Below are 24862 nucleotides of genomic sequence, written 5' to 3'. Positions count from 1 at the left end.
GCCAATTTTTCTTCTTCTATGTCAGTTCTCCTGGGTTTGTTATTATCTCTTTTATATTATGCACTGGAAATAAGAGTGGATTTTCAGTCTTGGTGGAAAAGGAGCAGCTGTTTCATCCTGTGTCCTGTCCAGTCTTAAAAAAAAATATTCTGAATCATATCCAATCTCAAAGAATTCTTCTTACTGTGCCTTTTTGCAGTCCAACTGGATGATTAACTGTGCTTTATCGGTATATGACCACCATAGCCAAATTCTTTTCATATGCCATATCTGCAGGTCATGTCTTTACAGCTAATAATTTCATCTATCTTCAGTACCTCCAGGAAATTTCCTTTTCAGGACAGACAGCTGCAATGGATAGATAGTGATTTCTATGTGTGGGGAAAAAATTACTATATTTCATCTCCTCTAGAAGTACAGAAGAAGCTCACAAATTTCTGATAGCCAGCAGGAAAACATGCTTTGGAAAAAAAAATCCTTTCACTCTGCAAAGTGGTAGGGTTTGCTGTTTCAGGCACTTTGCATGGCTTAAATTTTGGAATCTTCTCAATTCCATTTCTTTCTGGAGGATTTCCTTTTTCTTTTTCTTTCTTTCCTTCCCTTTTCCTGTACCAGGAATAAGAGATACTGCAGGGAACAGGATGAAAAACACACCAAGTCTTAAAAAATGTTGCATCTGCGTATTTTACAAACTGCACCAAGGCTGCACTTGTAGGTTTACAAAGTAGTTAAGAACTCTAAAATTGAAAAGTTGCACTTTTAGAAGGAAGAAGTCCTCTGTGTAGTGTTCTTTTCTATATTAGAATTGTTTTTCCTCTTAAGTATTTCAAAAATTGTTCACATAGGTCAAGAGCTATAGTTGTATCAATTTTCCAGACTCTCATTAAAATCAAATGTCTTTTGTTTCTATACTCGACTTTAAAAAGCTGAATGAATCTCACAATATTCTTTTCCCCATTAAAATAGCTTCTAGTGCTGTCTTGGGATCAAATTTTATTCTCACACATTTAAAAGATTAGTCATTTAATGTAATATGGGAAAGAATGGTTATTTTATTTACTCATTAAAATGGCATTTTAGAGGCAGGTGCATAAAATTGTTTGTCCACTAGTTACAGAATATTTTTAGTGGTAAAGCATCTTTACACTGAGCTTCTATGTAGGCCACTAATGAAGTGGTCTTTAAATTGAATTACTTCGGGGGGTTGTTTGTAGTTTTTTCATAAACCCATAACACAGGAAGGTGAATTTTAATTCTGTAATTTAGATGTTCACAGAGAGTGTTTTACTTCTCTATAGAGATAAGCAAAATATTCAGAAAGTTATCAAACCTTTTCATCTGTTATGTAAAAAAGAACAGAGCTAAAAGCTTGTCATGCCTTGAATTTTATCAAAATTGATTAAAGTCTTTATTCAGGAAGTTTAAATAGGGGCACATTAAATAGAAGTTAAAAATGGCAACTGCATTTCTTCCCCGGTGGATTAGGTTCCACCTCAGTATGGCCTCAGAACTGTTAATAGCATATCTTGGATGCATTCTAATAATATTGTATAAATATCTAAAGTGACTACTGAGAATGCCATTGACTGCGCTATCTGACCTACCATCAAGATCTGATGCTCACTGTGGTGTAGCTGAACTTTGATGTATTTTAATTAAATCTCCTCTGACTATTCTTTGTGGCGGTTTAGCTTGTTAGTCTGCTCCATGAATGGGAATGTGCAGAGCTGAGTCAAAGGAAAAAATGAGGTCACTTTTTTAGAACCAGAATTCTTGAAAATGGGAATATATTCATGTTTTCTATCTACTGCCCTTTTTTTGCTTGTAAGGAAAAAATGAGGCTCTCCGGACCTCACCATTTATTTATAGTTTTTTTGTTAATGTGTGGGAATAGTAACTTGAAAGACAGGCATGAATGTTGACTCTCTTCTGAGGGAACTGAGGGCCCTATGTGCAAACCAGATCCATCCCACAGGGAAGTCTCTGCCTCCCTGTGGCCCAGATAAGAGATATTACTAAGAGACTCCTTGGACTGATTCGATCCTCTGATTATTACCCATTGCTGGTTGTCCAAGTCAGCAGTGATGAGAAATCCTAGGCCAATCAAAAAGGACTTCAGGGCACTGGGATGGCTAGTAGAAGGGAGGGGATCACAGTTGGCTTTCCTCAATCCCTTTGGTAGTGGGGAAGAATGCTGAAAGGAACAGGAAAACCCACCTGTTCCAACACACAGCTTAAGGACTGGTGTCAGTGAGGGAATTTTGGCCTTTTTGGTCATGGGGCAGCTTATGCGGCACCAGGCCTGTTGGAGATAGATGGTATTCACTTGTCTAAAAGGGGGGAAAGAATTCTACCCCGTGAGTTGGCAGGGCTGATTGAGAGAGCTTTAAATTAGGCTTGAAGGGGAAAAGGGGATAAGACAAGGCTTGCTAGAGATGAACCTGAGGGCAGCAGGCCAGTTTTGGGGGTGAAATTGTTAGCCCACCTGAAGTGCATCTACACCGATGCACGCAGCAGGGGTATCAAACAGGAGGATGGAAGCCGTTGTGCAGCTGGAAAGCTATGATGTAGTTGCCATCACAGAAATGTGATGGGATGTCTCATGACTGGAGTGCTGCAATGGAGGGCTACAAGCCCTTCAGAAGGGACAGATGAAGATGGAGAGGCAGTGGATGGCTCTGTATATTAGGGAGTGTTTTGACTGTATAGAGCTCAAGGGCAGTGATGATAATGTTGAGTTCTATGGGTAAGAAGTGCTGGTGGGAGACGTGGTGGTTGAAGGCTGTCTTGGGCTCAGCGACCATGAAATGATGGAATTTTCAATTCCAGTTAAGTAAGGAAGGGAGTCAAAAAAACTTCCACCTTGGAATTCCAGAAGGTGGACTTCGGCCTGTTCAGAATACTGGCTCAAAAAGTGTCCTGAGAAACAGTTCTTACTGACAAAGGGGTCCGAGAAGGTTGGAACCACCTTAAGAAGGAATTCTTAAAGGCACAGAAGCAGGCTGTCCCTATGTGCTGAAAGAAGAACCATAGGGGAAGATGCCTGACTGAGCAGGGAACTTTTGCTGGAACTCATGATAAAATGGAGAGTTTATGACCTTTGGAAGAAGGGGCAGGCAACTCAGGAAGAGTACAAGGATGTTGTTAGGTCATGTAGACAGGAAATTAGTAAGGTGAAAGCTCAGCTGGGACTCTACCTGGCCACTGCTGTGAAAGATAGTATAAAGTGTTTTTATAAATACATAAAAAATAACTTTAATCTTGATTTGATGCCTTACTAAAAAGAGGTCACGACTTTAAAACAACTCACAGTATTAATTTCAAAGTGTTTTTTTTTATTTTCTTTGAATATTGTAATTAAGATTCCATTTTTGCATTGTATTTCACCACAAAGACACAGGTTTAATCACCCTGAGCTTCTCCTACAGTCCCTGTAGAATATGTCTAATGAATGTAATCTCACTAGGACATTGATCCCAAAAGTTTTACTGGCATTACTAAAAGGTGAATCAATGCTTTTGATTCTTAATATAGACCAATATACGGTCAGAAATGCTGCAGATACATTTATAGACAGTTGACTGGGCCTCCTAATATATGTGCAGCATATGTCAAACAGCCTGTCTGTGTCTGCTAGGATAGTCACCATCTTTTGAAATAACATATGCCAAGCCATCAAACTTTATCTTCCATTGGCATACACACCAGAGGTTTAGTCAATATATTGGTTTCAGCTAAGGAATATGAATTTTCTAAGTTCTGAGCTATATCAACAGACTTTCATAGGCCAGATGGGGCTGTAGACAAGTCCTTGCCACTTTTTCAGCCTGTGACTTTGTTCAGCAGGTTGAATTGACATGTTGTTGGAAATGCAGAAGCCAATGTGGCTTATTCAGCAGCAGGCTTTTATCAGTTCAGATGCACCACTTTAACAGCACTGAAAATTCATAGATGTTGCGTCATGGAAAAAAGGTAGCCTCCGATTCTTGTTTATACATGTTTGAGAAACAGCAGTTTCCAATGATGATGTATTTTAATTTGCCATATGTGTGAAAGTTAATTAGCATATTCGTCATCCAGCCCAGAAGTAACATTGCGATTGCTTTCCCAGGCAGTTCATAAATTGTACAATTCCAGTAGAGTCGCCTCTGTCTCCCAGAGACAGTTCTGCATCCTCCCACAGCAAGCAAAGTGAGTGTGGCCAAGGGTTTGAATCAGGACTTTTAAAAAGATATGACTTTGGTATTCTCTGAAAACTGATGGTCATGGGTGTTGACAATTCCTATTAGCTCCAGTAGTAGCCTGGCCTGTGTGATTAAGATCAGACATCAGGCTCTGCTCTGGGAGTGTGTCCTTCTCTTGGATCCTGCACAGCCTAGATGATGACTGCAGAGAGATAACGGAGAGTTGTGAGTGAACCATTGGAGGCCATGATGTAAGTCATTACCATTATCTTCTCTGTGGGAACTGAGTGATGGAGCAGAATCCTGAAAGCTCTCTCTTGCCCATTGACCCACATTAATAGGGTGTCACTTAGCAAATGGATTTGAAACTGCTGGAAACTTTCTCACTGGGCAGAATTCATCAAGGGGCTATCCCATCAGGCAGAGAACTGAGAGCTGCCTCAGAATTGTTAGTACAACAATTTCATGTCAGATGTGCATTTATTTAAAACGATTCTGTGGTGGTTTTAACTAATGCTGGGATCCATACGTGACAATCAGAAAAATTAGTTGCTGGTCTAACAAATATGATATCTGTTAATTTCAGCAGTGCCCAAATGAATGCCAAGATACTGAGAACCTCTTTTTCCCCTGGACTCTTATCACTATTCTTTTTTTCAAATATATCTCATATGAAGCATCATGATAAATTGGATAGACTTGCACAATGCATTTTGGTTTAGGTCAAGGCCAGTGAATTTGAAAGATCAGACTCCACAAGATTAGTTCATGTAGCTCCAGAAAATTGTGGAGCAGAAGGAACTGGTGATTTAACAACTAAATACACTACATTTCTGTTACCTGGCTATGGAAATCTATGCCTTTATTCTGTTCATAAAGAACAAATACCTTTTGAATCTATAAAAAAATACCTCTTAAAATGTTTATATAATATGTAAAAATGGAATATCTCAGTTTTAATATGTTGTGTATACTAGTATTAGCATAAAATAATGACAATTCTTAAAATAATGACAATAATGATGACAAGGATCATTCAATGTTTTCTACTTTTCTGCACAATGGGGAGTCACATGGTACCATCAGCTATTCATTTTGCTATTTTTCTTTTTCTCTTAATTTTAAAAGAGAAATTAGCCTATTTATATGTGTGCATGTGGTAAATAATGATTCACATTTCAACATAGAAGGTAGAGGACAAATAAATACCAAGCAGCCAAATTGTGTTACAGCTACAAGTCTTGAGTAGTAACCCCTTTAGTGAATCGTCCTTTTGATTAGTCTGGAGTGCCTTTCCTAGCTGAGTCCTTATGGGTTTGAATTTTCAATTCCTTGTGGTGGAACCTGACCATTAATTGTTGTTATTACAACCCCAGCCTGTTCAAATACATGGCAAAGCTTTAATGACCCTCGTAAAAGAGCTTTTCCTCAAGTCTAGAAAATGTGAATGGGAAGTGGTGATGATGTCCTGGGGGGGAAGCTTACAATAAGTGCTCAGGTTCACCCTTGTAGGGTGAACAAGGCCCCACCCTTGTAGCAGCTGCTGGGGCCCTGCAGGGCTGATGGCTCCCTGTGGGCTGGGGCCATTGCAGGGCTCCCCTTGAGGAGCCTTCAGGGTAGGGCCCAGCAGCCAAGGCAGATCCCACTCCCCAGCCAGGAGCAGGGCAGCCAGGGGTACCCATGGGATCACTGGAGCTGCCTGCTGCAGCATCCTTGAGTCAGGAGCTGATGGCCCTGGGGGGTGACACAGGGTCCTGGGCTATGGGCAGGTGGAGGGAGCCCTGGACAGGAACTGGGCAGGGGCAGGGAGGACTGGGGCTGCTCTCAGGAGCTGGGACTATGTTAGGCACACTCCTAAAGTGCACCTTCCACAATGGTTACAGCCTGACACAAAACCATTTTGGGTGCTCCTCGACCAGTCCATGGTGGAAACCAAAGCCCAGTGAGTGGGGAACGTCAAGAGATGCACTTCACAGGCACGTTCATGCTGCGGGTTAAACCAGTAATATAGGCACACCCATAGTGTTGTAATGTACTTTTCCTGCTACCGATTTTGTTATGATACTTGATGATCTTATAAAATGAGTGTGTGAGACGCGTAGAATAAAAAAACCAGAAAACATTGGCCTAATACTACAGATGGCTTAGTTTAAAAACAAACAAAGAAAAAACAACAAAACAACAACCAAATAAATATTAAGATGCCTATCTTTCATCAAGATAGCCAGAAAATTACCTCTTCATTAACACTCCTTGATTATTATTTTTTCTTTATATGTCCAGAAGTAGAAAGCTAACCTAGTATGGAAACAGAAACAAAATAATACTTTAATGAAAAGTTGATCAACAGGTTAATAAACTCCCACCCCTCTGCCCCCCAATATCCCACTTTTGCTGTGCATTGCTTTTCAGCGCTCATTCTCTATGAATCCTTATGGTTATATTTCATTAATATTGAAATGCATAATAAAACACGATTAAATTTAATCATATTTCAAATATCAATGCAAGATATCAGACAAGCTTTAATTCAGTTCATTTGCTGTTGCTAAATAGTATTTGAAAAGAAAATTGAAAGATGATATGGAATTTATCAACTCTATTTTTACTGATTAGCCATAAGGTTTTGCAAATAACATTTCAGGCAGCAACATAGACAAAAATTTATATGTTGAGCTGAAACATATGAGCAAAATGGCCCCTTTTTGAGACTTAAACTGACATAGATTTCAACAGGTTTATTACAGTAAAAAGAACAACAGATTTCCACCAATAAAATGATGTGTTGGCTCAGATAGTGACATACCTGACACACAATCTTGTCTGCTGTCACATTAACAATAACTGAGATTGTGGGCAGAAAATTAAGTTGGAGAGTCAATGGACAGTCAGCAATATTGTTTAGGACAAGATAGTAAAGCTATAAAGTAGGTAGGTGAAGAGTGAAGAAAGGAAAACAAAAAAATCACAACTAATAATTTTGATAAATCAAATTTATTTTTTTTTTTACTTATGTTACTAGAAAAATGAAATAAACTGAATCTTGAAAGTCTAGGTGTAGTTTATCTTTTCTTTTGCAATTATTGGTGGGTTTGGGGTTTGGTTGGTTGGTTGGCTGTTTTTTTGTGAGTTTGTTTTTTTTTTTCCTTTTAATTATCTACATGTAGTGCTTCACCCATTATTCATTTGCTCAATGCCTGATGAAAAGGAAGCCTCTGTATGTTGGGAAGGATTGCTTGGAGTCTCCTTATGTTAGGACATGGATTACACCTTTCCAGATTAAAAAATTATTAGAGAATAAGCTGTTAATGCAGGAGGGTGTTGTTGCTAATGGTAGGTGCCTTCTCATAACTTCGGGAACTGTGACTACTATTGTGCTTTTCTTTTTAATTCATTACTGTAAGTCTTTTACTACATAAGTACTAGTTTACTACTGATAAGAGTAATTTTCTTTTAACATTTTTAATCTTTGTAAATTCAGTATCATTGTCACATCTCTTTATGCAGTTATAATGCCACATACTCTATGAACAAAATGTTAACTAGTGCACTATTTATCTGCTGGTAATGTAAAACAGACAAAAGGACAGAGCTGCTTAAATGAGATTTCTCATACCTGTCTTTCCTACTATGAATTTGTGTTAGCTTTTTACTCATTTTATTGAAACCTTCAGGATGAAGTGACCTACCACTGTTTATTTTGCTAGCATTACTCTTTTCCATCCCTCTTTGTTTTTGTTTTCTTTGGTGATCTTCTTTGTCCTTAGCTGCTCCACATACCAGTTCTGAGCAGAAACTTGTCCACTGGTGTTTTACAACGTGCCATGGAGCCTTAGGACTGTTCAGTCTTACTGTTTATGCTATGGTTAATCTAGACTGCATGTGTTTTTATTTTTCAGGAAACTGAAGCAGCAGTGCAGGCTAAACAGCCGAATGTGGAAGAGGTTTTGTCTAAAGGGGGTCATTTATATAAGGAAAAACCAGCTACTCATCCAATAAAGGTAATCAAGCAACCTATAGCAATATCCATTACTGTGTAATGGGTTATGCTTCCCCCGTTGTACACTTGTCCTTGATGTGCTCTGTTTAAAATCAATGAAAGAACCTGGCAAATGGCATTTGTTCTGTTCTGTGATGGCATAACCAGGAAAAATGTAATGTTCCCAGCTGGATTTTTTTGTGTGTGTATTGTGATGGGAATATTGTTTTTGACATTAGGGTTGTTCTACTCATTCAAGAATAATTCACTCTGAAAGCAAATGTAATTTTTGGTGCCTAATTAATGGCAACATAGAGCATGCTTTTAAACTCCTTCATTTTGAATTGTGGCTTCAGAAATTTTGTCAAATAAAAGAAAAAATGAGCAAATTTTCTAGAAAAGGTAAGAGTCAAGACATAAATAGGATCCTTTGCTTTAATTTTTTTCATTTTGAAGGAAAGAACACATAGCAACATAGAACTTTCCCACTTGATTTCTTTTCCAAAATTTATCTGGAATGACTCACTTGATTCTGTTTTTGAGCATAGGACACATTGTTAGGAAGGCTTTGCCTCCCAACACTTCTCTTTTAGAAAAATGTATTGTAGAATCCTTTTCCTCAACATAGGAGTTAGTTATAAGAGGATATTTTACACTCTGTTTCCTCAAGACTATGTGGACCTTCACTGAGACCAGAGTGTCATTTTCTATTCATTGTCATTGGAATCTTGAAGCAGAAAGTCGTCAGCAAACGTCTGATGTCATCACCTCCCATATCTGGTTCTGCTACTTTTGGAACAGGAGCCTAAACTAGTAAGGTCACTACCATGCCAACCAGACATCGATCAGGTTTCTGGTTTTATAACTTCTAAAGAAGTATCTGCAAACATGACAATGAAGAGTTCCCAGAAACTGTAATAGCAGCTTGTTGATTACACTAAGTATCTACTGCAATTGCTTCTGACTAGGCAGAGGTAGCAAACTTTGTCTTTAAAGCTTTTCCAAACATGCAGTACTCAATAACCTCAATTTACAGAAAAAGGGTTTCTTCACAAAGTTAGGATGTTCATAAGTGATCTCTGCAGTGAATTTCTTGGTTTTTTTCATCTCTGTTTAGTCACTATACTTGGAGAATATTTTCCTACTTTTACAAAACTTCCTCTGAGCTACTTATCCCACCAGCAGATCTCCATTCACAGAAACACATGAATAAACTTATATCCACTTTAGAAATTAATACATGTTTAAGAATGATTTGGTTCCTCTTCTTCTTTCTTAACAGAAATCTGTAAAAATTATTTTCCCCTTTGGTATCTGTGCATTTTCAATGATCAGGTCTCCTAAACAGGGGTAAAATGCTAGATGACTTGAGGATGACTCGAGGGGGCAGAAGCAAAGCTTTTAGCTCTGTATTGTGTGTTTTCCTTAGCAAGGTTGCAAAGTTAAGAACTCAAAATTTTTAAAAATCCTTGAATTAAATCTGCTCTGGTGCCCTTGGTTGAGGCTGAACCCTGCTTATTCAGAGCAGGATATGGACAACACTCCCAGCACAAGCAGCAATTCAATACTTAGACTTATAGTCTTTGTTCAGTGTGTGGCACAGAAAAAAAAAATAGTAAAATTATGTGGCCTTTTTAACAGCGTTAATGACTTGCATAGCGTTGCTTAACTACTTTGTAGATTTAGTTCTCTGAGGCAGATTTCTCTTAGCTGCTTTTTTTCCTCCCATATTTCCTTAATTCACCACAAATCTTTGCATTCTTTTCAATAAATGAAGTAGAGGTCCTATTGACCTGTTCTCACCGCAAGCCTTTCCTGTGCTCAAAAGCAGTATGTGCCAGAAAATTAAAGATATCAGTACAATTATGTGCATTTTATCTGAAATAATGTTCATAGTTAATGTTATTTTTGCATTTCCTAATGTTTAGCTGCTTATCTTTGCAACCTTTATAATATATTCTCATTATAGTATTTTGAATGTAAATTAAATCCCATGGTTTTATATTGACACAATCTTATCTCATAGTTATGCCACTGAAATAAGTGTATTTTCACACCTTCACTGAGCATACTAAAATAGAATTTTGCAACGTAAGTCTGTAAAAACATTTTTGTTGGCAAATGAAATCCTAGTAGATGCTGATTCAAGAGGCAAGAATGGGATGAGATGTGTGATCCTTTAAGCACTAGCACTTTAATAATCAGACCTATTCACTTTTACAAAATGGATTTCATGCTTTTGAAATGCATTTCTGTAAAGCTTTTGAAGGTGAGGGAGAGAGAGGTTACTGCTGGTGTCAGTGGCAATAGAAAGAATGTAAGCCCCAATCTCATGATTAACTGCACTTATTCAGGAAAGGATTTGTGGCAGTGGAAGAACTGTGTTTCCCTTGCCACAGCACTGAGTTTGTTTTTTCCTCTCATTGGTAATAAGTAGTGAGGAGCTCATTTTCACTTTCCTCAGTCTTAGGTTTAAAAGACTGCATCATTTCTTTCTCCAAATATTCATATCTATATTTAGTGCTGTCAGTGAGAGTAGTTCATGTATGAATGTTAACCTCACTTAAATTGCACCAGTGCTGACATTTAAAGAAATTCTGTAACATTTGGCCTCAATGAAACATATTTAATGCTCTTGCTTGTCACCAGAGCTCTAGAGTTGCAATTACAGCAAAATTGTTATGTTCAAAGAAGTTAACATTTTAATGCATGCATGCTAATTTATGCAAGATTCAAGATCGAACTATAATTTTGATAGAAGAGTTTAGAACTGGCTACTCTCTTCTTAGTGGTGTAGATGTTGCCTCAGACAACTCTTCTAATGTCTGTGGTGGGCATGTTTTATATTTTGTCATTGCTGGAAAGAAAGGTCTAGCTCATATACCTATGAATGATAAGGCAGCTGCTCCTAATGAAGATCAGTATTATAAATATTACATCCACATCTCCTTCCTGAGTTACTGTGAATGTATTGTAAAATAAACTAGACTTTGGTACTGTAATCTCTCCAACTTTTGCTTTTAAAACACTCTGTGCAACTATTGAATTAATAGATATTGGAGCAATACTTCACATTTTAGCTATGGAAGTAGGTTCTTGAGATACAGCAGCAGAGAAAAAAAAAAAGACAAAAACTTTAAAATCTGCCATAAATGTTTCCAAAGTGTGTATTTCTGTGTGACTGTAATTCATACAGATATAAAACATACCTATGATTTTGAATTGTCATACAAGTTATGTTTATCCCACATGCCCAATTGTTTGTTCTGCCTAGTCCTCATAGTCTATTATCAAGGAGAATCTCTGATATACATGACTTTTTATTTTTTTTAGTAGAGTTTTTAAACTACTTTTAAAGATAAAAAGTTGGTATATTCCCTAATGCAGAATTGTATCCTTTCTCTCCTGCCCTATCAAAAAGCATTTACACAAAAATCTGTCCAGAATTTATACCAGATAATATTCTGGCCTCCATTGCTGGTAGGTAGAAAAGAACTTTAAAGGTTGAGAGTACTTATGGCAAAGCTTAAGGTAAATTCTAGAAACACTGCCCTGACATATCAGAACATAAAATTGTGTCATCTTAGAATCTGTGTGTGTATGTGTACACACGTCAATTTAATGAATGTTGTTCTCTATCCCTCTCCTATTGAACCCTGACATCTTAGACTCTAGGTAATTAAAATACCCTTCTTAATAGGCATCCTGTTTCCATCACAGCTGGATTGTGATTTATACTATATATCTAGTTGTGGATTGAAACCATAGAATACTAAAAGCATTCCTGAGTGGCATTGGTACTCTGTGCTGCTTTTTGTAGCAGACAATCAGGGAGAAGCTTAAAAAGGAAATGCAGTCTTCATTTTAAGAGTTTAGAGATGTCAGCACAGAATTAACAATGTTTCATCCTTCTTTACAGTCCTTAAAGCTAGGGGAAAAGAGAGGTAGAAAGAACATTTTCAAACTTAAATGTCTCTCAGGGTTATCTGAGGACTGATGGTATTCACAGTCTAGACTTTCATGCAGGTTTTGTTTAAAGGGAACAGTTTAGACATTACTGATCAGGACTATGTGCCCACACACTGAAGTTTATGACTCCCTGAAGACTCCTAAAACTTTATTTATTCTTTTTTCCCTTTTTTTTTTTTTAATAGGTGGAAGAATGAATTCTGTATTTGATGTAACAAATTGCAGAGGTTATATTGACAAGCTTTTTGAAATACATAATTCACGTCTCTATTTTAACTAAAAAAATTAGTATCTCAGGTTACAGTGATTAAAAAATAGACCTGTCTACAGTATGTTAAAGAACAAGTCTATGTTCCTTACGAAGGTGTAATTTATTTACGTTACAAGGCCAGATTGGATGGGGCTCTAAGCAACTTGATCCTAGTGGGTGTTATCCCTGCCATGGTGGGAGGGGAGATAATCTTTAAGGTCCCTTCTAACCCAAATAATTCTATGATTCTATGATACATTAATTTATGTATTATAAATTTAATATATTTTTATGTTCTATTCTAGAAAAAATTAGAAGACTTGAATGCTGACTGGAAGGCAATACACCACTTAATTCAACAACTAAAGGAAAAGCCAGCACTGTCAGCATTTGGCCATTTCTCTCCAGGTGTCTGTAAGTGCTTCAGTATATATGTTTTTTAAAATTAATTACAAATCACACAGTTAAAATGAAAATGGCTGGAGACTGTCTAAATTAATTCTGCATCCTTACAAGTGCTACTATGCCATTTAACTTGTTTTTTTATCATTACCTTTCTCTTTTGCACAATATATCCCAGAAGACGAATTAGATTATTATTTGATGTAAAGGTTGCAGCATGCTTTTCAAATTATTACTGTTTCAAAGTCATGTTTCTTTATGGGATTTTGACTTTCTACATATATTAATGGAGGAAATACTGCAAAGGGAGATGAATTATTTAAATTAAAAGATAATAATGCTATAGGTCAAGTGTCTAAATTGGTCACAGAATGAAATTCTGAAATTACTACTACTGATAGGACAATAAAGTGAGAGTGTTTCAAGGCACAGATTTTGTATTCATGGAAAAAGTCATACAGCAACATGGTAGGAGTAATTCTACAGTTAAATATTGAATCTGTGATATACATTTCTGTGTGTCTTGCATTCATGAATACACAACAAGACACTTGATCTGCATTTTATTTAAATTATTTGGACAAAATTTATATTAGATACTTCTCAGATCTCTTTGCACCTGCTTGTACCCTACAAAGGAACAAACTAATTTTTTTCTCCTTGATAAATGAATTTTATTTCCCACTGCTTTCCTTTAAAATGTAGTGATTAAGCATGGGTGGAAAAGAAATACATACTGGAAGCATGGGGTTCAGTCTGAGTTTCTCAAGTGTTTGAGATTCTCTACTTGATATTGAACTATCTCAGTTACTTGGATGAAGAATATTACTCACCTCTACAATTTGGAATGCTGCTCATCATCTGTGGGAGCAGAAAGAAATGTTCCCCAACCCCCACCCCTGTAAGATTGTCTGTAACTCTGGTTTTGATATAGATACAGTAATGACTTGGAATTTGATTACATGTAGGATGTTTATCACTCTTGCTTTTAACATGTTTTAGTGGGTAACATTCAAGAAAAGCTGAAATTGGAGAATTCTCTACCTTCTACTACTGACTGTCTGGGACAGCAAAGCAGAAAAAAACTTTTTTTTTTTCAGAGAAGTCTCATTGCACTAAATACCACTAGTATTTTTAAAACTTGTAGGACAACAGTGTCCTTGCTTTACAGGATTTTGTTCTAAGGCATTCTGTAGAAATTCACGTAATGATATGGAGGGACTGAAGGAGATGCATGATCATTTTTTGCTCAGCTGGGTCACTAAACTTGCTGTGTCAGTTTTATGTGTGAGCAGGTTATGTCAGATTCCAGAGGGAAATAGTGTTGGAGAGTTGCATATTTGCCGTTACAAAAGACATTATAATAATGGAACAAGAGCAAGAACACAGAATGGTAGTGCAGTATATTATTATATTAACTCCTCTTTAGCTGAAGAATTACTCATTTACCTTAATGCAAGATGTAGGCTCTGACTGCTAACATTTCCAAGACTCAGCAGATGGAATTATACATGCAGAAAATTAAAGCACTGATGTTCTGTAAAGGATTAAGCAGGAAGTAAGATTGATTTCCTCTCTGTTGTCAAGAGCACTTAAAATGTGAACCTGTGCTTGTAACACTAATTCATAATTTTTCTTTATTTGAGTCGGTTTACTGTGATATTATAGGTGTATTGTCACAGAACTGTAGAGTTCAGAAAGGACTTGGAGAGACATCTATTCCTCCTGCTTGAAGCACAGTCAATTAGTGCGTGTTGCTCAGGGTCATGTCCAGTCACGTTTTAGTATTATCAAAGATGGAGACTCCATAATCTCTCTGGGGAGCTTGTTCCAGTGTTGAGCAACTCTGGCAGTAAAAAAAAAAAAAAAATGTTTCTTCTTCTATTTAAATAGAATTTCTTGTATTTCAATTTTTACATAGTGCCTCTCACCCCACCACTGGGCTTCCCTGAAGAGTCTGGCTCTGTCTTCTTTACTTCACCAATCAGTTATTTAAACACATGGATATTATCCCCCTGGGCCTTTTCTTCTCCAGGCTGAGATAGCAGGTTTCCTCAAAGATAGGAAGTGATATCTGTTACTAAGGTATTTTTGTATTTCATTTAAAACAATGGGAAGTGGGGAGGGAAGAAATTGAATGTCATGGGTCTTGTCATGCTGTGGTATAAGTTCTGCAATTATTTTAACCACTTATGTGATAGACATTTTTATGGACTTATTTATTCTCTTCTGCTGATTCTCATGCATTGATATGCACCGAGACCCAAACTGGCTGTGGGAGAGTAAGCTTTAACCAAACCTTCCTGAAGCTAAACAATCTCATTAAAGGTCACCTTTAAAGAAAGATGCACAAAATTATTTTTTAAGGATTCTGTGAAGCAATGGCAGTATTTCCTATTGGTAATTATTCACTTCTTGATCCTGCAGAGACTTTTAGGGACATCAGAATTTAAGAATGTTGACAGCTGTGTTTGAGACCAGGGAATGAAGATGTAACTGGCTGAACTCTACTGCCCTGTCAGGTGTTATTTGATCTAGTCTGGCTACAAGAACTTAGTCAGAGTCTTACTAAATATACCATGTGATGGCTGTTACAGAGGTAAAGGACCATGTTTATAATTATTTCTAGGTCTGCACATCATAGTTTCTTCAGCTGAAGAAGCACTAAAAAAGTCCTTAATATCCCACCAGTCCAGTGTGCCCTCAGGCATAGTGAACAAGAAGTACTTTTCCAGCTCAAAAAATGTACTTAGCTGAAGGGTATGCCTAAAACCTTAGCAAAGATTGACTTCCAAGATAAGATGATTCAGAAAAGAAAATCACACTTGCTATCTGTATTTGACAGGATAACGTGAAATTGTGTGAATGTCTCTATCCAAATACCTCGATGCATTGCTTAGCCAGCAGTTTGAAAACATTTCAAACACAGAGAAATGTAGTTCTGGAATGGGCTTTTCCAGGAGGGTCAATGTTTAATAGCATCGTTAACATTCATATGACTTCTTTTGTACTGAAGTGCTATCACTGTATTTACTTAATAAGTTAGATAAAGTTACATAGTGTTTTGTAAATCCATCCAAATGCATTGTGGGGTGGGAGACATTCCTGACTTTGGTCCTGAGGAAGTCATTTTCCATTGTTTGCCTTCATTCAAGTAAGATGTTAGGGGAATATTTAGATAAAATTCATGGCCAAATTTATACTTCAAAACACAATTTCTTAAAAAGGATGTGTATTTATTTTCAATCATGCTGTACTTGAAGTTAGTGAAGTTTTAAAAATAACTGCAAATGAATACAACTGAAAGTACTTGGTTAACTAATTTTATATTTTGCATGTTCACCTAATAAAACTGCGAGTGATATGTTGTATTAGTACTCTTGCAGTTTAACTTTTTTCCCCTGACAATTTACACAAGCTTTTGTGGTTTTGTATGAAATGCCTCATCACGAGAAATAGAAAAATATGTGACTGTGAAATGAAGAAAAAAGTAGAGTGAGAATTAGTATCAGTTACAATGGAGAAATTTATTCTGAAATTAGGTAGAATTTGTCCCTTTAAACTTTACAAGTTTTCAATCTTATTTTGGAACATTGTTTGTAGCAGGTCTGAAAAAAGATAAAAAAAGGATTGGTTATGTTTTACAAATTGTCGCAGGCTTGCATTTGACAGAAAGGCCTTATGTGCATTGCTAATTATTGTACATTTACTAAAAATAATTGGAAGATAGCCAATACTGCATCACCAGAACTCATAGCACCTGCCATCAGCTTTAGTATCTTTCTTTGAATGCAGGCAATTGACACTCTTCTGTGCTTTCGGTATAATTTGCTTTGGGAGTAGGAGCCAGGGATGGCAGACACAGAGCCAAAGACTGGGCTTCCCTGTGCAGGGGAAGAAGGATTTTCAGGATTTAGAATGAGTAAAGGAAGAATGGGAGAGGAGTGACATATCAAGCTGAGTCCTTTAGATGCAAGTTGTAACATGAGGACTGTGAGCTGCAGTAAGTTCACCAGCAGCAGTGGTGGTGAGGAGAACTCATCACTTACTAGCCTACGTGTTCAGCTGGAGTGTAGGGAAAAGATTCACAGCAGTCAGTCACCTCAAGAGTTGATAATGTCTTGAGTTTGGGGGTTTGAATTAAAAGAGTGATATTTGTGAATCTGGGGAAACTAGTCACAACAGAATTTCATTTGCTTGTCCTTTGATATTTTAGTTGAAAGAGTATCGTATGTCTTCTTCTGTTTGGGAAGTGTAGTTTGTTTTTTATTTCTCTATGAAACAAGTCCTCACCTGGACTAGGCAGACCAGGCATTCTGCTTCGTTCTAGGCTTGTAAAATCATATAAAACAATTCCTGAAAAATACCACTATTACTCTGAGTATATGTACTGCTGTGGCTTAATGCAGCTGAAATTCATATTCACTGCTTGGAATATATAAAAAACATGTATGGGTACTATTAAAAATATACCATTCATTAGGCTGTAGGTTTTTGAGGAAACTTAGCAACAAATAAAATACACACTTTGATGAAATAACTTAAGGTTTAAAACTAAAATCCAGTGACCTCAGAAGCTGAAAGTGCTTCTGTGGTGATAGTGCCTGTTTTATATGCCTCTGGAATTTTCTTTCATTTTAATATTAAATGCATATTTGAGTCAACTATAATTCTATATTTGATTCTTCTAAGACAGAGAGATGTACAGATGGACATAGCAGTATCCTACATTATGAAGACTGCTCTATTAAATCTCTGATATGATATTTGGGTTAATATTTTCAGTGGGGATGAAGGATTCTTTGTTTTTGAAACTATAGCTATTGAAATATTCCATGGACTTCAGAGCTGAATTGTGTACTGTTTCACTGCTTCTTTAAAAACAAACAAACCATTTGTATTTAAGAGATATTCAGGAAACAAAGAAAAAAATTTAAGAAACAAAATGACAACGACTAGCTTTGGGCAAAAATGCACAATAGATAAATTTTCTTTTTTGTTGTATTTCATAGCTAATGTGCTCTGAAGTAGTCATTGTTTATGTATTATGCACAGTGTTTGAGTGAACACATATGCTGTAGTTCAGCACTGTGTTTCTCAGAATTTTCAAAAGCTAGCTTTAAAAATCCTTGTGCATTTCATTATATGAACCTGAGAATATAATTATGTGTGCAAAAACAAATGTACAAATCAGATATTAGAGTGTCTGTGTTCTTTATAGCAGCTGGCACAGTATAATTGAGACCAAAAATACTCAAAATAATTCCTTGGGAAAGACTGAACGATTTAGGGATGTGTGCATCTACAGTGTTTTCAATCCTAATGGAAACCTGTGTTGATATTTAAAAATATGTTGTGTGTAACCTTCACCATTTAAAAGAACTGTACTGTCAGGTATTTAAACGCTTTCATAGGGGATGTGGTAGATACTTAATTTTCTAGAACCATTCTCCATAGAATGAACAGCTAAAAATCCAGTGTGTGCATCTGTTATGATAAGTAGTTCTACACTGAATAAGAAGGCAATGCTACTGCCAATAGTCCATTTTAGTCAACTTTGGTTTTAGGACACCAGTAAAGAAAACCACTATTATGAGAGTTGTAGTAGAAAGAAATACTGTTTCCAATAATGATTATGTGTCTAGAAGTGTATAGTTTCTGATACTTATGCATATTGAATCTAAAGGAAATACCTATTTTTAATGTTATAATTTGGTTTAACTCTATGAAATTTTATGAAATAAAATGCAAAGGAGAAAATGATTAGGGAAAAATGCAGTAGGGAAGTATCATAGAGAATACCTTGAGGTCCTAAGTCATTAGAGAGCAGTAAAAATAGACTCTTCCTTAAGTCAACTGGCCTAACAAAGGTTGCTCACTCTCCATATGTAGTAGAATAGTAAAGAAATAGATGATTGCCTAGATGATTGCCTTTACTTTTTCTTTTGGTTGCCTTTGAATGAAGGATAAAAAAAAATTGTCTCTGTAAATAATTTTAGCAGACTTGAGTTTGAATCATTTTACTTTATAGTCTTATGTAGTAAAGAGGTTCACAGATGCCAGCCTGAGATGGCCCTATTATATGTACATTGCCATATATCTGTTTTGTCCATTGTATTCAAGAAAGAAGTGTCTAATCATTCCATCTGATTTTCATTAAGAAGCTTTTTCACTTCTCAAATATGTGACACATCTAACAAATAACAATATGGCACAAAACTGAATCAGTTACCATTTGATTGGAGATTTTTCAAGGTCAGGACCCAGTTTCACAAGCAGTTCTATTTTTCAATACAGCTGACATCAGACACAAGCTGAAGACAAACTTGTCTAATAAAGCTTTCAGATTCAATTTTCTCTCTGCATATAGCTTCAGGAATCTCTGGAGGTCATTCTCAGCATGTGCTGCAACACCAGCAGGGAGAAGTAATGAAAAGCATCTAGATAAAAAGCTGACACGATGCCTTCAGAGCTGCATGAATAAAAACATAATAAGCAAGTTTAGAAACGCAAATCTCTTTTATTCTCAGAATTTCTATCTTGATCTTCATAGTATATCTTGATTTGAGGATTTGTTTCTGGATTATCTGACAGGTAAAAAATACACGCAAAATACACCTAAGCCACAGAAGCCCAATTTGAATAAAAACAAAGGTTACGCCTTTATTTACCATCCTTTTTCAGAGGTCTTGCAGTAGGTTCCTCTTTAAAATATCTGTAATAAACAGGTGTGGCAGTGCAGTTTACAAAGGGAAGGTGGACTTCTACTTTGATTTTTCAGGACTCAATTGATTAAATAAAACTCACTCTGGGTTTCTACTCAGAATTTTTATTGTACTTATTGTACTTATACCTGTGATGAAATGTAAATCAAAGTGAAAACAGCAGTTGGCTGCTTTGCTGTTATTAAAGACAATATGGAATCTAGGTCTACTTTTGCTATTCTATAACAAGTTGTTCAAAGCACAGCTGTCAAGATTTATGATGTGAATAAGATTAATGCTATCATCAGTCTTTCAAAGGACCGGATTCACCTATTCCATTTTTAAAATATGATCCAGGGTTTTCTTCTGAGGAGCAGGCTTTGCAGCTTGCTTTCTTTCATTTAATTTCTTGATCAATAGTTAGTAGCAGCAGGATAGGCAGGATTCATTTTGATTCAATCCCATGAAATGTAAATTACAGCATACTGTAGAATTCATCAAGCTATTATTGATAAGCTATACCAGGTGAGAGCACAGAACTAAGTTACAGTTAGGGTCGGATTTTTTATATGGCTCCCGTAACATGGATAGCATTCTGCAGAATCCAATGTTAACAATTTTCAAGAAATGTGGCAACAACACAATTGTATCATTTTTAAAACACAGATAGACATTTGAACAACAAGCATTTGAATTAGTTTATTCTGGAAGATAGGGAAAAAGGATTCTCACTAGCGTTCCTACAACAGAGTATCTGTAATAAAGTGGTAGTTTACCCTCTTGTTTTAGTTTTTCTGCCTCAGTTTCTAGCTTTACATCTTTAAATCACACTCTTTTTTTTTTTAAGTGCTTTAAGCACTCTCTCTCTCCCTTCTTTTTGTCACAGGCACCTGAATTACTTTAATATCTGATTATCCAGATAATATTGGCTTCCAAATAGCACTAATCTCTCTATTTTCTTTCTTTTTATGTAGTAATTAGGTCTATTGACGACTAAATTCTGTGAAAATGTCTTTAATTTACTAGAATAATAGAAAGTCATAGGTCATTCTGCACATAACTCTCTTGACCTTTGTGCTTTTCTTTGTTGACTTGTCTTTTTAAAAGAGTAAAGGAAGCCAACTTTTCCTTGTGAAAGGAGCAGTGCTCAGTGACATCCTGGTCATGCCCTACCAAAAAATGCAATGGCTCTTTGACATCCTTCCTAATATTTCCATGCTGATTGGAGCTGCCACAGAGTTAGATCTACTCTACAGAGAAACAGCCAAGCAAGGAGTTTAAGCGAGTGTGATCACAGTTCATGAGCAGCGTGGAGGCCACAGGGAATGAGGAATAAAGCTCGTAATTGCTTCTAACATTTCTGCTCTAGTCAGAGGGCATGAGACGACGGCAGAACGACAGACTTGTTCCTTAAACCATAAAGGGCTATAAGGAGAAAAAGGTGGCAAATGAAAATCTCTTCTCTTCCAGCTAGAAAACTCTTTAGTCTGGTTGACATGAAGCTTATCACTGAAATATTAGGCTGCTGACTTTGATTGTATCAGTGTGGAAAAGCAGGGGACATACAGTGATGGGGACAGGAAGGAAGGGATTTGCATTACTGATATTTCCTTTAACAATAGATTGCTGGTCAGATGACACTTAAGTTCCCGAAGGCAGTTCTCCATAGGGTGAAACTAAAATAGCTGGAAAAGCAGTAGAGATTAGTTTGACCTGAAAAGTAAGCATTTATAGGTGTTTTCATGGGAAAGCTTGACAAGTGTTTCACAAAGTAGTACGAGGCAAGGTATTTTAAAATTTCTAATGAAAGAACAGAAGGTGCTTGTAGTGATTTCAGGAATTACTTTGCCAGAAACAAAGTGACAGTGATGACATTGCCTTTGAACAGCTGTTTTTAATTCTGCAGAATTTTTCTCTTGAAGAATAAGGGTAGGCAGAAGCTTTGGCATGAATACCGTAACATTGTTAAATTAGCTAACTGAACTCTGATTATTTCACAGCTTCTTCAAACCTGTTATGATTTTTTTTTTTAAGCTACAAGGTGCCTAAAATCCCAAAACAAAATGTTTTGTATCTGTGTACAATTTCTTACACCTTTTTTTCAGTTCCCCTTGGCTAGGATGGCAATTTATGCCTGTTAAATCAATTTATAGATCTTGCAAAATTAGAAGAGGTGATTTTTTATGAGATTGTAAAAGTTGGAGCTGCTGGCAATATGTGTTTTTCCTTATATCAAAAAACTAGCTGCCAAAATTCAGTTACATGCCAATAGCAATACACTGGAAATGTAAATGTTGTCATATAGATTGACATCCAATTGAAAGCTGCATACTAAGTCAAGGAACTTGTTACTTTACTGACAAAAGGAATGCTGAGAGGTACTTGCATCATTTGTGACAGATGTTGTCACAACGTTTTTTGTAAGGCAAGTATGTGACAGAATTTGATTCTACAGCACCACAAATGCTGTAGTACAAAACATTCATTTTCATGAAACCCTTTTGTAACAACTGCAACAACTACTCACCGAAAAAGGCTCCTATCATTTGGAAAAAAATAAATGCCTTCTGTAGTGGTACAAATAGTACTACATTTAAAAAACAGCTACAGAAAAAAAGGCTGCTTTCAAAAAATAATGCTTGACTCCTTGAACTCTTCAGAGTGCCCAGAAATTATTGTGTGTGTTTCCGGATATTGGAAAACTTAACTAAGAATGCAGAAATCAGTTACTGAAAATACTCAGAGGGAGAGAGGGAATAAATATGAAAAATGAAATTTTATTTCCTTATTAAAACATTAAGTAACAGCAAAAGTACTATTTTTAGATGACTTTAAAAAATAAAATTACATACTGACAGTACCTTAATATTACCAGAAAGACTCCTTGTATTGATTCTGTCTTAACACTTCAAGAGATCCCACAACAGGCTGGAACATTTTCATCAATACTTCTTTATTACAAAATTTTAAGAGCCAACCAGGTACTTTTATCCTTAAAAACCCAAACGTATAAGTAGTATTCATAAGGTAAATAGCTCCATTGACTATACTTTTGATTTGTGGATTACTGCTAACTTTTACAGATAAATTAGTTTTAAATTGTTTGTAGTTATGTGGATCTCTTTGGGATTCAAAGCGTTATTGCAGTGTAAAGTTTGTAGCATTTCTGTTCTCCAAAAGGCTGACTCCCTTGATGCAATGTCTTCTTAGGGTTTCCTTTTAAAGTTCTTATGAAAAAGGTTAAAATGGTTATGTCTATAAAATAAATGGGAAATGTTTATTTCAGGACTGGTTTAGAAAAAAGCCCGTGTATCACCCCGAAACATGAAAACTCACATGCATTGAATGCTCTCAACTGTTTTCTTCGTTGTCAAATGTAAAACTTTTTATCAGAGCAATGAAAATATTTATTATGGGTCACCATGAATGAATGTAAGTAGCAATTTAGTCAAAAGCTTGTAATTATGTTATGAAGAAAATAAGCCATTTGTCCAAAATTTCCATGTGATAATCCACACAATAAATACAGAAAATATTCAGTATGACTTCGCCTTATTTTGTGCAAACCAGTATATGCAGGCTGAGGATCAGTAAACTCTCTGGCCAGACATGTAAAGTCTTCTGCATGGAACAATACGCCAAATGAGAAGCTAAAACTAGCAGAAGAGGATTTGAGTCACAATCATAATAATAGTTTTTAGATTCTATTTATTCATTTTAGTTGAGCCAGTCTGAATTCCCTACTTCAAGAAGTTTTTCTTCTTTGCCTTTTAGAGCATATATCATGAGAGCTTAGGGGAAGACTCAAATGAATACTGACAAAAGAAGATAGAGGGCACAGTCAAGCCAGAACGTAATTGTTCCTCTCATCTGTAGGTTCCTGGCACTTCATATCAAAATTAAGACAATATTGATGGGGAGTGATGACACAAATGTAAACATTTATTATTATTTTTGCTTTTGTTACAATAAATAAGAGATATTAGCCTTAACATATGTTTACTTTATATTATATCAGTGTGTCAGCAGTTGAATCAACTTCAAATTTTGTGAAAAAGCAACTAATGGCATCAAAAAATGGTTATTTTAGCAGTAGTAGAAATATTGGTGTCAGTGTTGTAGATATTTGTTCAGCTAGCCTTTAAACTACTAAACAGAAAGAAGTAACAAATGCAACCATGCTTTATATACAGTTTGCATAAACAGGAAAGGTTTTTTTTACAGAAGAGGGAGATTTTTAAATCTTACCCATTAAATTGAATGTACCAGGTTTGGGGTTTTGTTTACATTGTGGTCTGAGTTTGGGTTTTTTTTCCTTCTGAATTTTTTTTAAAAGCATTATCTCAGTATTGTAAACAGTGTTGACACTATATAATTTCAGAATATTGTTTTCAACCAACTTTTTAACTACGTTTTGATAGTTAAATAAGCCTTGGTAATTTTAATCAGCGATACTGCTATAAACTGAATAGAGATCCAACTACCTTCACATAGTATATGAAAGGGTCTTGCACTACCTTTTTTTTTTAGTTTTTGTCTGCTGATTTCTCACACTCACTAAAAGTGATCCATTCATACCCTAGCCTTTTGCTTTTCAATTTTTAGTGGACCCATCAGTCATGTTGAACTCTGCCTAAGGAAAGGTTCTCAGGGAGTGCCATGACAATGCTATATTACTAAAAGGAGACTGAACTTTGGAGCAGTTTATCTTTTAGAAAGGTTTGGATGGAACAATCGGTCCAAGCAGATTAATGCTACCTCTGTTTACAGATATATATTACAATCTTCAATTGGTTTTGTACTACCTACCCCTGGTCAAGTAATAGTCCAACTAGGATCAAATACTGCAGATTTAAAACTTTTTCCACCACATGTAGAACAGTCAGTTGAATGCTTACATACACTGTGCCAGGATTATTGCCATGTACTATCTCCAGTCTTAGCTGCTTCCTGCCCAAATCGTTCTCTGTCCTTACCCTATTTCTAATGTGTTTTTTGGAGAATGTTTGAAAATGAGAACATAGCTTTACAGGACCACGGAATAGCTGAGGTTGGAAGGGACCTCTGGAGCTAATCTGGTGCAACCCCCCTACTCAGACAGGGTAACCTAGAGGAGGCTGCCCAGGACCATGTTCATGTCACTTTTGGGTATTTCCAAGAATGGAGATTCTGCAACTTCTCTGGGGCAAGCTGTCATCCTGCAGGGACCAGTCACCCTCGTAGTCAAAAAACCCTGATATTCAGGGGGAATCTCCTGTGTTTCAATTGTGCCCATTGCCCCTTTTCTTGTCACAAGGCACCAGTGGAAAGAGCCTGGCTCTATCTTCTCTGCACCCTCCCTTCAGATATTTATACACATTGATGAGATTACACT

At 36.3% G+C, this 24862-nt stretch overlaps 1 protein-coding gene across 5 annotated transcripts in view; it reads left to right on the top strand.

Moving 5' to 3' along the window:
* LOC113989701 (dystrophin) overlaps nt 1-24862 on the top strand; it is a 553659-nt gene that overhangs the window by 191633 nt on the left and 337164 nt on the right. For all 5 annotated transcript variants that reach the window (XM_027724535.2, XM_027724552.2, XM_027724569.2 and 2 more), the window contains exons 6-7: nt 8084-8185; nt 12688-12796. In XM_027724535.2, coding sequence (XP_027580336.1) covers nt 8084-8185; nt 12688-12796 — 211 coding nt within the window. The remainder of the gene's footprint in view (nt 1-8083; nt 8186-12687; nt 12797-24862) is intronic.

The sequence above is a fragment of the Pipra filicauda genome, unplaced genomic scaffold, assembly GCF_003945595.2.
Source record: "Pipra filicauda isolate LSUMZ 115617 unplaced genomic scaffold, ASM394559v2 scaffold284_size963001_pilon, whole genome shotgun sequence".
Taxonomy (NCBI): Eukaryota; Metazoa; Chordata; class Aves; order Passeriformes; family Pipridae; genus Pipra; species Pipra filicauda.
The sequence above is the reverse complement of the archived record's forward strand: the minus strand, read 5'-3'. Positions and strand labels throughout refer to the sequence as shown.